The following is a 13,614-nucleotide window of genomic DNA, read 5'->3' on the forward strand; positions in this document are numbered from 1 at the left end:
ATGCAACGTCATTTGTCAGCTGAACCAGGGGCATAGCCATAGATAGGTCCAAACCAATAAATTAAACCCAAATTTTTAACGATAATGGAATCGTTTTGTTTTTGTAAGAAATATGATTGTATTCTGGCCAGTAAAATCATTGTGCTCCCTGCCAGGCGTCGCCTTCTTTTCTTAGCCCTCCAATCACTGCACAGCAACTGCTGCTATCCAACCGTGCCTCAAGCCAGTCTGTGTTTGACTTTGAAGCTCCAGTTACTGTAAACATAACCGGGGAGGTTTAAAAGTGAGATTCGATCTCGTAGAGTCATTTTTAATCCATGTCAAGTCGAGAAAAAAAAAGAAAAAAAAAAGACTGCCAGTATTAGTTTCTCAGTCATGTTGTCGTCTTTGGGCCCCTCCCGTTGCGCCAGTAAGCTGATTAATTTTAGGCTTTTAAATTTAACTGTGTTGTTCTTCCTCGTCTTTGAACCTCTTGGCTGTCTCTTTTTCAACTTAGTTAAGTCATCTTCATTTGGCAAACGTGCCGGTGGCATGATTTACAGGTACGCTGCAGTGTTGTATTTATGTGAACTCAGTGTTCTGGTTGATTGCTATTGTTTTGTATCACCATGATGGTGAAAAGGAAGTGCTGAAATAGGCTACGCTTACTGCTGAAGGAACAATAAGCGATTGTATACTTTGCTTTATGAAACAATCAGCATGATAACGGTCTTGGAGCTGTATACTGACAGCTATCGCCATAGGTGATAGGGTGTGTTTCTACTGCCACCCAGTGTTGTTCTGGTTCTTTCCTAATTCTGCTCTCTTTTTTTCTATGTTTTCCTGTTGTTTTACTTTACTTGGTGACTCCCTCTTGTTTCTGCTTGTAAAGAGAAGAGATGATACTCCTTGATCATTTTTTCCATTTAATATGCAGCAAACCGCACCGGTCAGAAACTGCACTGAATAAGAGAATATGCTTGACTGTTGTCACATGATCTAAATGTGACAGTACCCATGTAAGGACCTGTGATGATAAATAACTCATACAACTCTACAAAGTATTTTGAGTCTTCATAGGACAGTCTACATCATGAAAGAAACTTAAGTGCGCAGACAAATCACAGTTTTGTCCCCCTTACATCACTTGTTGCTCTTTTAACTATATTTTCTGCTAATCAGCATGACATGGCTTTGCTGCTGTAGAAAACTGACCTAAAATATGCATAATAGCATTGAAGAAGCAGTCATGGAAAAACAGACAGTTTATTAATGAAGCATCTACATACAATTTATTTTTCCAGTATTCTACTGCTCTCTGTTTGTCCAAAGAACGAGCACAACAGTGATTAAAATGTGTCTGTTTGTACCTGGTAGTGTGTTTGGTGCAGTGTACTGCTCCATCCTCTTCAGCGCAGACAGAAGCATTTGGAAGTTTCTGTAGCCGCAACCCCAGCCCTTGTCTCCACCTGAGGTGGAATAGTGGTCAGTTTCAGCGCACAGCCACACGTGGGCAATATCACGAGCCTCGCGCTGATAAAACTCATACAGTGCCTCCAGAACACCTGCCACACAGCAAACACAATTATAAAAACACTACAGCCAAAGGTTTGGTGTTAATAATAATAATAATAATAATAATAATAATAATATCATCATCATCATCAGTTATCAAAATTAAGAACATTAAATGGGATGGGCCATAGCACACACATTTACGCTCAAATGAGCCTTTTATTGTAACTATAGTAAATGTTATATATCAAATTTTGAAAGTATTGTAAAAATAGTAACTTTACAGTAGAAGGGAAAAACATAAATTACTTTCAAAATAAGTCAATGGAACCAGAATTTTTTCAAAGTAATTTTTGGCTATTTATTTCAGTTCATCCTTCATTAAATTCACCCACAATATAAAGCACAATATGCTATAATATGCTATAATATAATATATAATATAATATAATATATAATATTATATATATATATATATATATATATATATATATATATATATATATATATAGAGAGAGAGAGAGAGAGAGAGACAGTATAATGTCATGTATACCAAAATGGTCAGATATTTTTCAGAACACAGTTGTAACTTGCATTTGCTGAATTTAACATGTGGACAATTTAACAAGCCACAGTGGCCTAATGGATAAGGCACTGGCCTCCTAAGCCAGAGATTGTGGGTTCGAGTCCCATCTGGGGTGGAACGTTTCTGCAATTTCCCCCTGGGATCAATAAAGGAATCTGAATTTTGCATCTTTTATGTTTTTCCAATGTGTTAAACTCAAAGCAAACAAATAAAAAATTGCACTAAAATTTGTGTAAAAATGTCATATTAAAGTTTGTTCACTGTAGAGGACGTGTTCACTTATCTTCATTTAGAAAATCTACAAAATGTAATTCAGCTGAGTGATCAAACTTTTGCATACGACTGTATACAAGCATGTTTTGGCTGATGGATGACATTTAGGGCAAGTGGGACATTGTACAAATTAGATTTTTGACCAAATTCTCATTTAAGGCACTCCAGGACTCTATAATATACTGACCCATGGTTCTGGTGCGGCTGTCATCCACTCCTGAGGCCAGAGATTCCATCATTTCTGCTCGTTTCCGGTGAAATTCAGCAGGGGCCATCTGACCTCGGCTCACAGCTCGCTCCATATTCCGCTCCATCTGCCTGCGGTAGCCGCCGCTGTTATCCATCCCAAAAACCTTCTGCACATATCAAGAGTCAATCTGAGGTCAGCATCAGAACAGAGAGGAGCTATGCTTTAGACCAGTTATTTTACATTAAAGGAAGTGTTTTTCAACCTGAACACTCTCTGTAATATCACTGATTACAGTAATTTCAAAGTGTTTCTCAGCACTTCAGCAACTGGCTTCTACTTTAAATGTGCTTGTTCTTTTCTCAGTACAAAGAAAGTATTGCCTGTGGAAATCAGCAATATGCTACAAATGCAGCAGAACACAGCACATGGCCCCAAATCAAGTTATATTTATCTACCACAGGTATGATGGGTAGCCTTCAGTAAAAGTATGGCTTCTTTGGTGAAATAACAACACAGACAAAAGTATCTCTTCATAAAGCAACTTGAGTATAACAGTACTACATCAAAAAACACTTAAATATTGAGTTCCTTATAGCACTCCCTTAAAGAACCGTGGAACATCTTAGTATGACCAGCATCGATCATTATAAGAACTGAAGTTTGTTATAGGGCTGTATAATATTGATATAAAATGCAATGTTTGATATCACTATGGCTATATTAGACTAAATAGATTATTATTAAAATAGTCTGACTGAATGTCGAGCAAGCCCAATTTTTTGATGTGCAAACAGAAATCTAATCACTTGTTTAAGCAAAAAGCAAATTATGAAATTACAAACACACCATTCACGGATCTGCCTGATACAAAAGAAAGAGAAATCCCAACAGCTACTTACAGCAGAACTGCAAGCACACATTTTGTGCACTGAAAGACTAAGAAACAGTTGGCTTTAACTCAGCAGCTTTTTCTATAGACTACAAACAAATAAAAGTAATAGAAAAACAAATAAAGAATGTCAAAAATAATCACATACTTTGTCAATAAGTAAAATCTCATTTTATGACTTGAAACAGGCATTCACATATAAAAGGCCACGAGCCAAATGTTGGTTAAATTGCTCTGGTTATATGCAAATTGTAAAATTTTATTTGCATGGAAGTTCTTAATACATAACCCGCTAAATCGTCCTATCCTACCTGTGCAAAGTGTCAGTTATTAGCACCTCTGTTTGTAAATCTGCCACCAAATTTTCTTGATTAAAATGTAGTAAAAAGCTGATTACTTGAGCACACGTAAAAGCATTAGGAAAATGTAAAAATACCAGGAAATAAGGATGTTCAAATCAATAAATCTAGCATGAGGTACAAATACACAGAAATGCTACTACAGTACTGTGCGAAAGTCTTAGGCACCCAAGACACATTTTCAAAATATATTTATTGATATAGTTTGTATTTATTTGCTGAGAAAAGTGTTAATATTTGAATAAACAAAATGTATAGAATATTAATTAATGATGATTTTATATATATTATATGTAGTTAAAAAGCAACTCCTGGTTTGACTTTGAATTATGAATATGACTTTATTCTAATGTATATTATGATACACTCACTGCTGAGGTCAATTATTTACAGATTTGCTTAGATGCCTAAAACTTTCACACAGTACTGTATATCTATCTAAAGTGTTCTTTTGCATGATTTTAAATCATCAAAAATTCACCTATGGTGAAATAAGTGGCGATGAATATGGTAACACAACAAGCAGACGACACAGGCCTGCATCCCTCACCATGAGACAGATACTACACACCTCACCTCAATGTACTAGTAAAACCTGGACCTAGTCTGCATAGTCCTCCAGCATGATCTATGTTTTGTGCTGTAAAGCTGACCTGCAACTGTTTGAAGTCTTTTTCCTCCCTCTTGGCCTCTTCTTCCTTTCTCTTCTTCTCCTCTTCCTCCTGGAGCTGTTGGACCAGCTTTATGTCTTCAGGCAAATCCCCTGGAAAACAACCAACCAACCAACCAACCAACCAACCAACCAACCAACCAACCAACCAACCAACAAACCAACAAACCAACCAACCAATCAACCAACCAATCAACCAACCAACCAACCAACCAAACCAACCAAAAGCAGTAACTCTGTTACATTTGTCTGTTCTTAGGCCTTATGTAATCCATAGTATATTCATACTAAGCCCCCCCCTCTTTTATAGCGTCTCCACTAACATGCTCTGTTTATGATATTTAGTTTACATCTTGACTGGGTAGACAAGGCATTACACTCTTCAATTCATCAATTATATTATTTATGACTGTTATTAAATTAACACAGACCTTTTTAGTAGGCATAGACTTGTAGTAGGTCCACAATATCTTGTGACAGGGGTCAAATCAGTGTCACGAGCGAGAGCAGCGATTGACCAACCCAGTGCGGGCGGGAGCAGGACAACACATTAGTGTAACTATGGACTTAAAAAAACTGTTCCTGCACAGAGCTCTACTTGAAACGACAGGTCAATCACAAGCCAGAATTAAACGGGATGAGGTGCTATCAGAGTGATTTCAGAGTGACTGAGAATTCCACCCTGACACCTCTCACACACTCTGACGGGAAAGCACCCTATAATCAACATAGTCATTAAAAAGAGAGAAGCGCACTATTAACACTTGATTTGTGCCTTTTCCTTGAGTATGACATCATTAGCACACCTTTTGGCCTAGTAGCCACTGTGGGCACTCTGACATTAGACTCATTTTTAGAGCAGTTTCAGAAGTTTTCAGTGCACTTAAACATATTTTTGATGCAAAAATGTGCATTTTAGCAAGTTTTCTATGATTTTTTAAATTGTGCCTCCATTTTTTTTTATCTTGAATGCATTTAAATGAAATGTTCTTTAATTGTTGTTGCTCTTAAATGAGGGATAAACACTGGCAGCCATTTATTATAGGTTTAACATATAATAATTGCAATCTATGGGGTAGTTGCCATTAATGCACAACATTCAAAACCTAATATGGGGAAGCTGTCTGGAAGGTTGCCGGTTCAAACTCCTTGGCTGACAGTACGTGATTGAAGTGCCCTTGAGCAAGACACCTAACCCCCAACTGCTCCCCGGGCGCCGTGGATAAGGCTGCCCACCACTGGGCAAGTGTGCTCACTAGTGTGCATGTATGTGGGTGTTTCACTGCATGGATGGGTTAAATGCAGAGGTCTAATTCTACTGTGTGCAAACACAGTGACAAATGGTTCTAAATTCTATTCTATTCTATTCTATTCTATTCTATTCTTATATCTCATCATACTAATGAAATAACTACATAATGTTCTGCTCATTTTGGCCAGAACACCCTTGCATTACTTCTAACTTGCTGGCTTGGGAGAGAAGAATGCAAGTAGAATCAGAGTGGAAAACGTGACAACTGAGCCTCTTCCTCTATGGATGTGATTTGTATAGCTTTGTTGCTTCTGCCCATCTTCTTCTTCTTTCGGCTGCTCCCTTTAGGGGTCGCCACAGCGGATCATCTGCCTCCATCTTGCCCTATCCATTGCCTCCTCTACTTTCACACCAACCATCTCCATGTGCACCTTCACGACATCCATAAACCTTCTCTGAGGTCTACCTCTTCTCCTTCTACCCGGCATCTCCATCTCCAACATTCTTTGCACAATATATCCACTATTCCTGCTCAACACATGTCCAAACCATCTCAACCTGGCCTCTCTGGCTTTATCTCCAAACTGCTCCACCTTCACTGTCCCTCTGATCTGCTCATTTCTAATCTTGTCCAGCCTTGTCACTCCCAACGAAAATCTCAGCATCTTCATCTCCGCCACCTCCAGCTCAGCCTCCTGTCTTTTAGACAGAGCCACAGTCTCCAAACCATACATCATAGCAGGACGCACTTCTTGTAAACCTTCCCTTTCACTCTTGCTGCTATCCTTCTGTCACACATCAGCCCTGACATCTGTCTCCACCCACTCCACACACCCATCCTGCCTGCACCCTATTCTTCACCTCTTTTCTACACTGTCCATTGCTCTGGATGGTTGACCCAAGATATTTGAAGTCAACCACCTTTACGACCTCTACTCCTTGCATCTTCACCTTTCCACCTGCCTCCCTCTCATTCACACACATGTATTCCGTCTTGTCTCTACTGACCTTCATTCCTCTCCTCTCCAGTGCAAACCTCCACCTCTCCAGATTCTCTTCCACCTGCTCTCTACTCTCACCACAGATTACAATGTCATCTGCAAACATCATGGTCCATGGAGCCTCCTGCCTGACCTCATCTGTCAACCTGTCCACTACCACTGCAAGAAGGGGCTCAAAGCTGATCCCTGATGTAACCCTAACTTCACCTTTTGTCACTCCACCTGCACACCTCACCACTGTCTCACTATCCTCATACATGTCCTGCACCACCCTAACATACTTTCCAGCCACACCAGACTTCCTCATACAGTATCACTGTTCCTCTCTTGGCAACCTATCATATGCCTTCTCTAGATCCGCAAAGACACAATGTAGCTCCTTCTGACCTTCTCTGTACTTCTCTACCAACACTCTCAATGCAAAAATTGCGTCTGTGGTACTCTTTCTGGGCATGAAACCAAACTGCTGCCCACTGATCTGGACCTCTTGCCTTAGCCTTGCTTGTGGCTCATCAACTTTATACCTCTGTAGTTACTGCAGCTCTGCACATCACCCTTGTTCTTAAAAATGGGGACCAATACACTGCTTCTCCACTCATCAGGCATCCTCTCACTCTCCAGGATTTTGTTAAACAACCTGGTTAAAAAGTCCACTGCCTTCTCTCCTAAACATCTCCATACCTCCACAGGTATGTCATCTGGACCAACTGCCTTTCCATTCTTCATCATTTTTAAAGCTGCCGTCACTTCCACCTTACTAATTCTCTGCACTTCCTGATCCACTATGTCTCCCCCCGTTGTCCTCCTCTCTCTCTCTCGTTTTCCTCATTCATTAGTTCTTCAAAGTACTCCTTCCATCTACTCAACACTCTCTGTTCACACACTAGTACATTTGCCTCTCTATCCTTTATCAGCCTGACCTGCTGTACATCCTTTCCAGCTCTATCTCTCTGTTTAGCCAAGCGATACAAGTGCTTTACTCCTTCTTTACTGTCCAGCCTCTCATACAGCTCATCAAAGGCCACCATTCTTTTCGCTATGCGATTAGCCTCACAGTACTCCTGCCTACTTCCTTCATCTCTCTGGTTATCCCACTTTTTCTTTGCCTTCTTCTTCTGAATACTCTCCTGGACTTCCTCATTCCACCACTAACTTTCCTTGTCTTCTTTCCTCTGACCAGACGAAACACCCAACACATTTTTGCAAGTTTCTCTCACCACCTTCCCAGTCCTCAGGTAGCTCCTCACTGCCCCCAAGGGCTTGTTGAAATTTTTCCCTGAACTGCCTGCAACCATCCTCCTCCTTCAGCTTCCACCATCTAATCTTTGGCTCTGTCTTCACTCTCTTCCTCATCTTTGTTTCTAATCTCATTCTACAGACAACCACCCTATGCTGCCTTGCTACACTTTCCCCTGGCACCACCTCCAATGTTCCTGGGCTTGCTTTCCATCTGGTCTCCTGGACACACAGAATATCTACATTCCTTCTCTCCATCATGTCTGCAAGCTTTCTGCCTTTACCAGTCATTGTCCCTATGTTCAGAGTCCCTACTCTAACCTCCACACTCCTGCCTTTCCTTCTCTCTCGCTGCCTTCTAACCCACCTTCCACCTCTCCTCTTTGATGGTCTTCCACCTAGCAGTAGTGCAATTTCCACCGGCACCCTGCTGGTCAACAGCACCGGAGACGGTCGTTGTTAATCCAGGCCTCGACCGATCCGGTATGGCAATCATATTTGTGAGCCGCATGATAGTTTTGGCACAAGTTTTACGCCGGATGCCCTTCCTGACACAACCCTCACCATTTATCCGGGCTTGGGACCCGGCACCAGATGTACACAAAGTACACCCCTAATGGCTGGTTTTGTGTTGCTTCTGCCCATACAGCACTCAAATTATATGCAATACCATGCAAATAGCTTAAACAAGTAAGTACTGTGTCCAGTAATGTTTTAGCATATGCTTGTTTGCATGTGTTTGTGTATACCTGCAGCAGCGGCTGTACCATAGTCCAGATGCAGCTCCACATGCTCCTGCAGTGAGCTGTTATCCACAAAGGCCGCAGAACACATCGGGCATTCATACAGCTGTAAACCTGCCAATTTCACATCAAGGACTCAAGTTAACCTGCACACAGTTCACACCTGACAGGTAGAATTCTACTCAAGCCATATGATGCACTTCTGCATTATCATCCTCCACGTGTCCAAGTTTTTTTTTTTTTGTATATATAATTTTTATTAATTTTTTTATTTTTTATTTTTTTTACTCACCTGATTCATTTCTTGCTGAAGAACACACTTGCGCTGACGTGCCTGCTTCAGGAATAGTTGCTTAAAAATAAAGCAATGCAAATACACAATAAATATACTCAAAAAAATGCATGCATAGTAATGCACTACAGGACCCACAACATTAGGGTTAATGCAGTGCTGTCTGAAGGGCTGAAAATCGCGATGATTCAGTTTTGATTTTTGGCTTTGCCTTTAATGCACAAGATTTCTTTTTTGAAAGTTTTTGAAAAGAATTGGGGGAATTCTTGAATGTAACCAAACAGATGTCTGGTTCCCATAACACAGAACCCTCACAGATGTGAACAACTGTCACTTGGTAAGGTTCTCCAGAATAGAGCCTTTTATATTAAACCACTCTGAAGGACTCTGTTCACATTTAAATGCAACGTTTATATAACAATCTCGGCGGGGGTCTTGGAGAGGTGCCTGACTGATTAAAGTTTAGTGCTTCGCTGACCTGTTTGCCATATATTTTGATTCTTGACCGTTGGAGTGTGTAACAAATATCAAATGAATGAAAACTGGCACCTGAAACAGCAAGCCAAGTACTTAAGTACCTGTGCACATCCCTATTAGCTACATGAAATGAAGGCTGATACCTTCAGATGTGGCCTGGTGTTGAAGGTGCAGCTCCACGTGTTCCTGAAGAATGAAACAGTCGCCGCAGACCAGACTACAGAAGGGACAGGAAAACAGCTTCTCTGGAAGATATATAGATGATTTCATTTTATTTATTTTATATATATATATATATATATATATATATATATATATATATATATATATATATATGTATATATATATTTTTTTTACACATGCACACACACATACATACACACATGCCACTTTATTAAGTACACCTATTCAGTTGCTTGTTAACACTAATAGTTAAATCAGCCAATCACTCAATACATTAATGCATTTAGGCATGCAGAGTTGGTCAAGACAGCTTGCTGAAGTGCAGACCGAGCATCAGAATGGGGAAGAAAGGTGATTTAAGTGACTTTGAACATGGCATGGTTGTTGGTGGCAGACGGGTTGGGCTCAGAATTTCAGGAACTGCTGATCTACTGGGATTTTCATGCACAACCATCTCTAGGGTTTACAGAGAATGGTCCGAAAAAGAGAAAATATCTGGTGAGTGGCAGTTGTGTGGACGAAAATGCCTTGTTCATGTGCGAGGTCAGTGGAGAATGGGCAGACTGGTTCGAGATGATAGAAAGGCAACAGTGACTCAAACAACCAACCAAAATCTCTGAGGAATGTTTCCAACACCTTGTTGAAAGTATGCCACGAAGGATTAAGGCAGTTCTGAAGGCAAAAGGAGGTCCAACCTTTTACTAGCATAAACCTAATAAAGTGGCTGGTGAGTGTAATTATATTATATATATATATATATATATATATATATATATATATATATATATATGATAGATAGATGGATGAAAGTTCAAATATCCAAGATATCTGTTTGCAACACTGATCTGTTATGTGAATAGCACCTTTATTGGGGGAAGACAGGCGTTTCTGTTTTGATTTGCGATGCTCTGTTGTGTTGTCCTTTTCATTGTTCATGCTGGGTGCTGGTGGAGGTCCAACCAATTTTTTAATCCCTTTTGGTGTGGCTGTAGCACGGGGTGAAGATTTGATGCTGGATGTGGCTCCTTGATCCTGAGTAAGAGCAATTCCTGCATTGGGAGCAGCCATCCTGTTATCCTGACAGAACATGTGACTAGCAGGCAGAGGGGAAGCTGGATTCAGCCCTGAGTTACAAGTAGCTGATGAATTCTCCAATTTTACCGTAAGGGCATCAGTTATAAAGGGGCTTGGATATGTCTGATTTTGAACAGAGTCCGCTGAGCTTCTTTGCCCACTTTCTGCAGCACTGTCATCTGCAGCAAGTGTGTCCTGGAGGTCCAGCTCTTTCTCTTCGTGTGCTGTGCCTATGTGGAAGTTCAGCTCATCGTAGGAGACACCTGACAGTGAACAAAATGGACAGCTCATCACATTTTCCAAGTGGCTCAGGAGAAGATGAGTTTTCAGGTCCGATTCGGACACGAGCTCTTCACAGCAGATGTCACAGACAGGCATGGTAGGACATGTCCTGTCAAAGAGAAGGGAATAAACAGAAGCAGGTGGACTCACAAAGCATCTTAAATTAAGACAGCAGAAACACAATTGCTGCTGAGAAAATAGATGGAAGATAATACAATAATAGCATCAACAGTGTTAGTAGTGTTTTATTACTTTTTTTAAACAATTTGTATTCTTTTTTGACAAATATCAAGAATCAAAAATGATAGAGATGACCTGCTTCTTTTTAAATACAAACGCAAACATAGTCAAACATATACAGTCATAGGATAAGAGCATGAATACAGCTACTCTCATACGAACAAGTATACAAGATGTGTTATTAAGGACATTCACATCTCTTGTTACAAGTATATTCAGTTTGTGCAAAAGCCTCTGATAAGCAGATCTGAACATGTGTTCCAACAGAAGGAATAAGACCTTTTCAGACAATGGCCTTAACACGGTCAATTTCACAAACTAGATTCCGTTTGAACAGTGACCTAAAATTAGTGCAGAACTTACTTCATCTTCACTTTAATTGTCATAAATTTGTTTTTCAACATTGTTGTTTTCTCAAGATCCTAGAACTGTGTTGTGTATTTACAGGGCTGAATTTGTTGGCATGCATCACATATGACGTGTGCTCCTGTTTGTCTGCAATGAGAACTTGCAGCCACACTGGATCTTAGTGGAGAAGGTTGGTGACCCTTTTTAAGAGGATTACAAAAAGCACTTCCTTCTTAATCCACAAGATGGTGGTGTTTCTTTCTGGTATGTGGAGTTAAAGAGCTGCACAGTATGGCTGTGTTTAAATGTAATTCCTGAGAATTCCTAGGAAGGAGCATTGCTACCTGAATTCCTTCCACTGGTTTGCACCACGCATGTGAATCAGTCACAACGCTCCCCGATTCGCACTCTGCATGCATCTTCCTACAACTTTTTTTGCAGATAAGCTTGGGTTTAAAGCTGAAACCAAGCAGTTTCATGTCTCATTTCCTAGTTTAAAACTACTTAGTATTATGTTTCTTTCTTTGAGTGAAAACATTCAGATTAGAGCACAGCGAGATAGGAGGGGTATGGACAATGTTACTATTATTCTGGTTTAGCATGAGAGCATGTCAGTAGCTCAATTTCTCCCCATATGGTTCCCGCCACAGGCCATTAAATTATGTCTTCTACACTCAGATAGTGCATTAACTGTTAGATAGAATGTTGTGCAGGTTTGACTGCATACAAATGGCTTTCATTTAGACATATGATGCACTACTTATGCGTAGAAGCCTATATGATGACCTATATGGTGTGCACAACATAAGAAGGCTGTTTGAGATTGAGCCCAGATTTGTTCATGCTATTGTTAATATGGTGCTTACAAACTAAAAATGCCATTTACACAAGGCCATGTAGATAATTAACCTTAAAGCTCTGTGTAGAATAGCACAGAGCAGGGAAGAGTGGAAAATACACATGTAATTACTACTGAAGAACATGGCTGTTTTGTTAGGGCTCAACTATGATTTTTATACAGTACTGTGCGAAAGTTTTAGGCATCTAAGCAAATTTTTAAACAATTGACCTCAGCAGTGAGTTTATCACAATATACATTAGAACAAAGTCATATTCATAATTCAAATAAACATAAAAACAATAAAAAGTAACAAGAATTTCTTGGGTTCATATTTTTCCTTGACACCTTCACAGCCGCCACAGAGACTTGTTAATATCATCAATTACATCATGAGCACAATTTACTGAAGCACTGATTGGTCAAACCAGGAATTGTTTTTTAACTACATATAATACTGGGCTTCCGCCAGGAAAGGTTTGGAAATGGTTAAACAAACACGCTAACATGTGTCTTGGGTGCCTAAGACTTTCGCACAGTACTGTATATCATAAAATGTGCACACACATGCAGGTATTGCTGGCTGGTGCTGGTAAAAGTTATATCCTCTATGACAGTGACAGTGGTCTGCATGCACAATTATGGCAGGCTGGATAGCAACCAGTGACAGTATATAGGAAGTGGACCGACTTATCCTGCTATTTTCAAAGGGGACCAAGTCAGGTCAATAGTATCACTTGCTGATCAACTTCTCTGGCATTAGAAGGTGGGAACATGTGAGATTGCACCTAATGATGGTGCCTGATGATGCAAATCTCCAGCATGCCACGCAAATAACCACACCTTTTGCTCGGGCTATCTCTCTGGAAGTGGACAGGTTCATACGGTAATTTAAAACGGCTATGGCAGGGTCGTCAAACACAACCACCAAAAGGGCCACATTAACAAATCTCAGTAAACTCATGAGCCTGCTGTGTTGTCATTTTATTTTTCCTTAACATTTTGCCACGCCCCCTACTGGCCATTGTTTGTTCAGAAAAAACTACGACAGCAAACAATAGTCACTGAATATTGAATACGATTCAAAACTAATTTAAAAAAAAAAAAAATAATAAAAAAAAAAATATATATATATATATATATATTTTTCTTTTTGGTGCGGTCCTGTAAAATGCTTTACATTGCAG

The 13,614-nt window shown here is 39.9% G+C and overlaps 1 protein-coding gene and 1 non-coding gene across 5 annotated transcripts in view; one reads left to right on the plus strand and one right to left on the minus strand.

Moving 5' to 3' along the window:
- zufsp (zinc finger containing ubiquitin peptidase 1) overlaps positions 1–13,614 on the minus strand; it is a 31,751-nt gene that overhangs the window by 16,337 nt on the left and 1,800 nt on the right. For 2 of the 4 annotated variants that reach the window (XR_001856721.2, XM_017685336.2), the window contains exons 2-8: positions 10,509–11,110; positions 9,606–9,707; positions 8,986–9,045; positions 8,700–8,807; positions 4,445–4,554; positions 2,541–2,709; positions 1,350–1,544 (exon numbers count right to left, since the gene is read on the minus strand). Coding sequence is in view for 3 of the 4 variants with exons in the window: in XM_017685336.2 (XP_017540825.1) it covers positions 1,350–1,544; positions 2,541–2,709; positions 4,445–4,554; positions 8,700–8,807; positions 8,986–9,045; positions 9,606–9,707; positions 10,509–11,097 (1,333 nt within the window). In the remaining variant the exon portion in view is untranslated. The remainder of the gene's footprint in view (positions 1–1,349; positions 1,545–2,540; positions 2,710–4,444; positions 4,555–8,699; positions 8,808–8,985; positions 9,046–9,605; positions 9,708–10,508; positions 11,111–13,614) is intronic. The other 2 variants (XM_017685340.2, XM_017685338.2) reach the window with 2 other exon arrangements.
- Positions 2,123–2,195, plus strand: trnar-ccu. The gene has a single exon. It is a non-coding gene; the product is annotated as a tRNA-Arg (tRNA).

The sequence above is a fragment of the Pygocentrus nattereri genome, chromosome 19 (genome assembly GCF_015220715.1).
Source record: "Pygocentrus nattereri isolate fPygNat1 chromosome 19, fPygNat1.pri, whole genome shotgun sequence".
Lineage (NCBI taxonomy): Eukaryota > Metazoa > Chordata > Actinopteri > Characiformes > Serrasalmidae > Pygocentrus > Pygocentrus nattereri.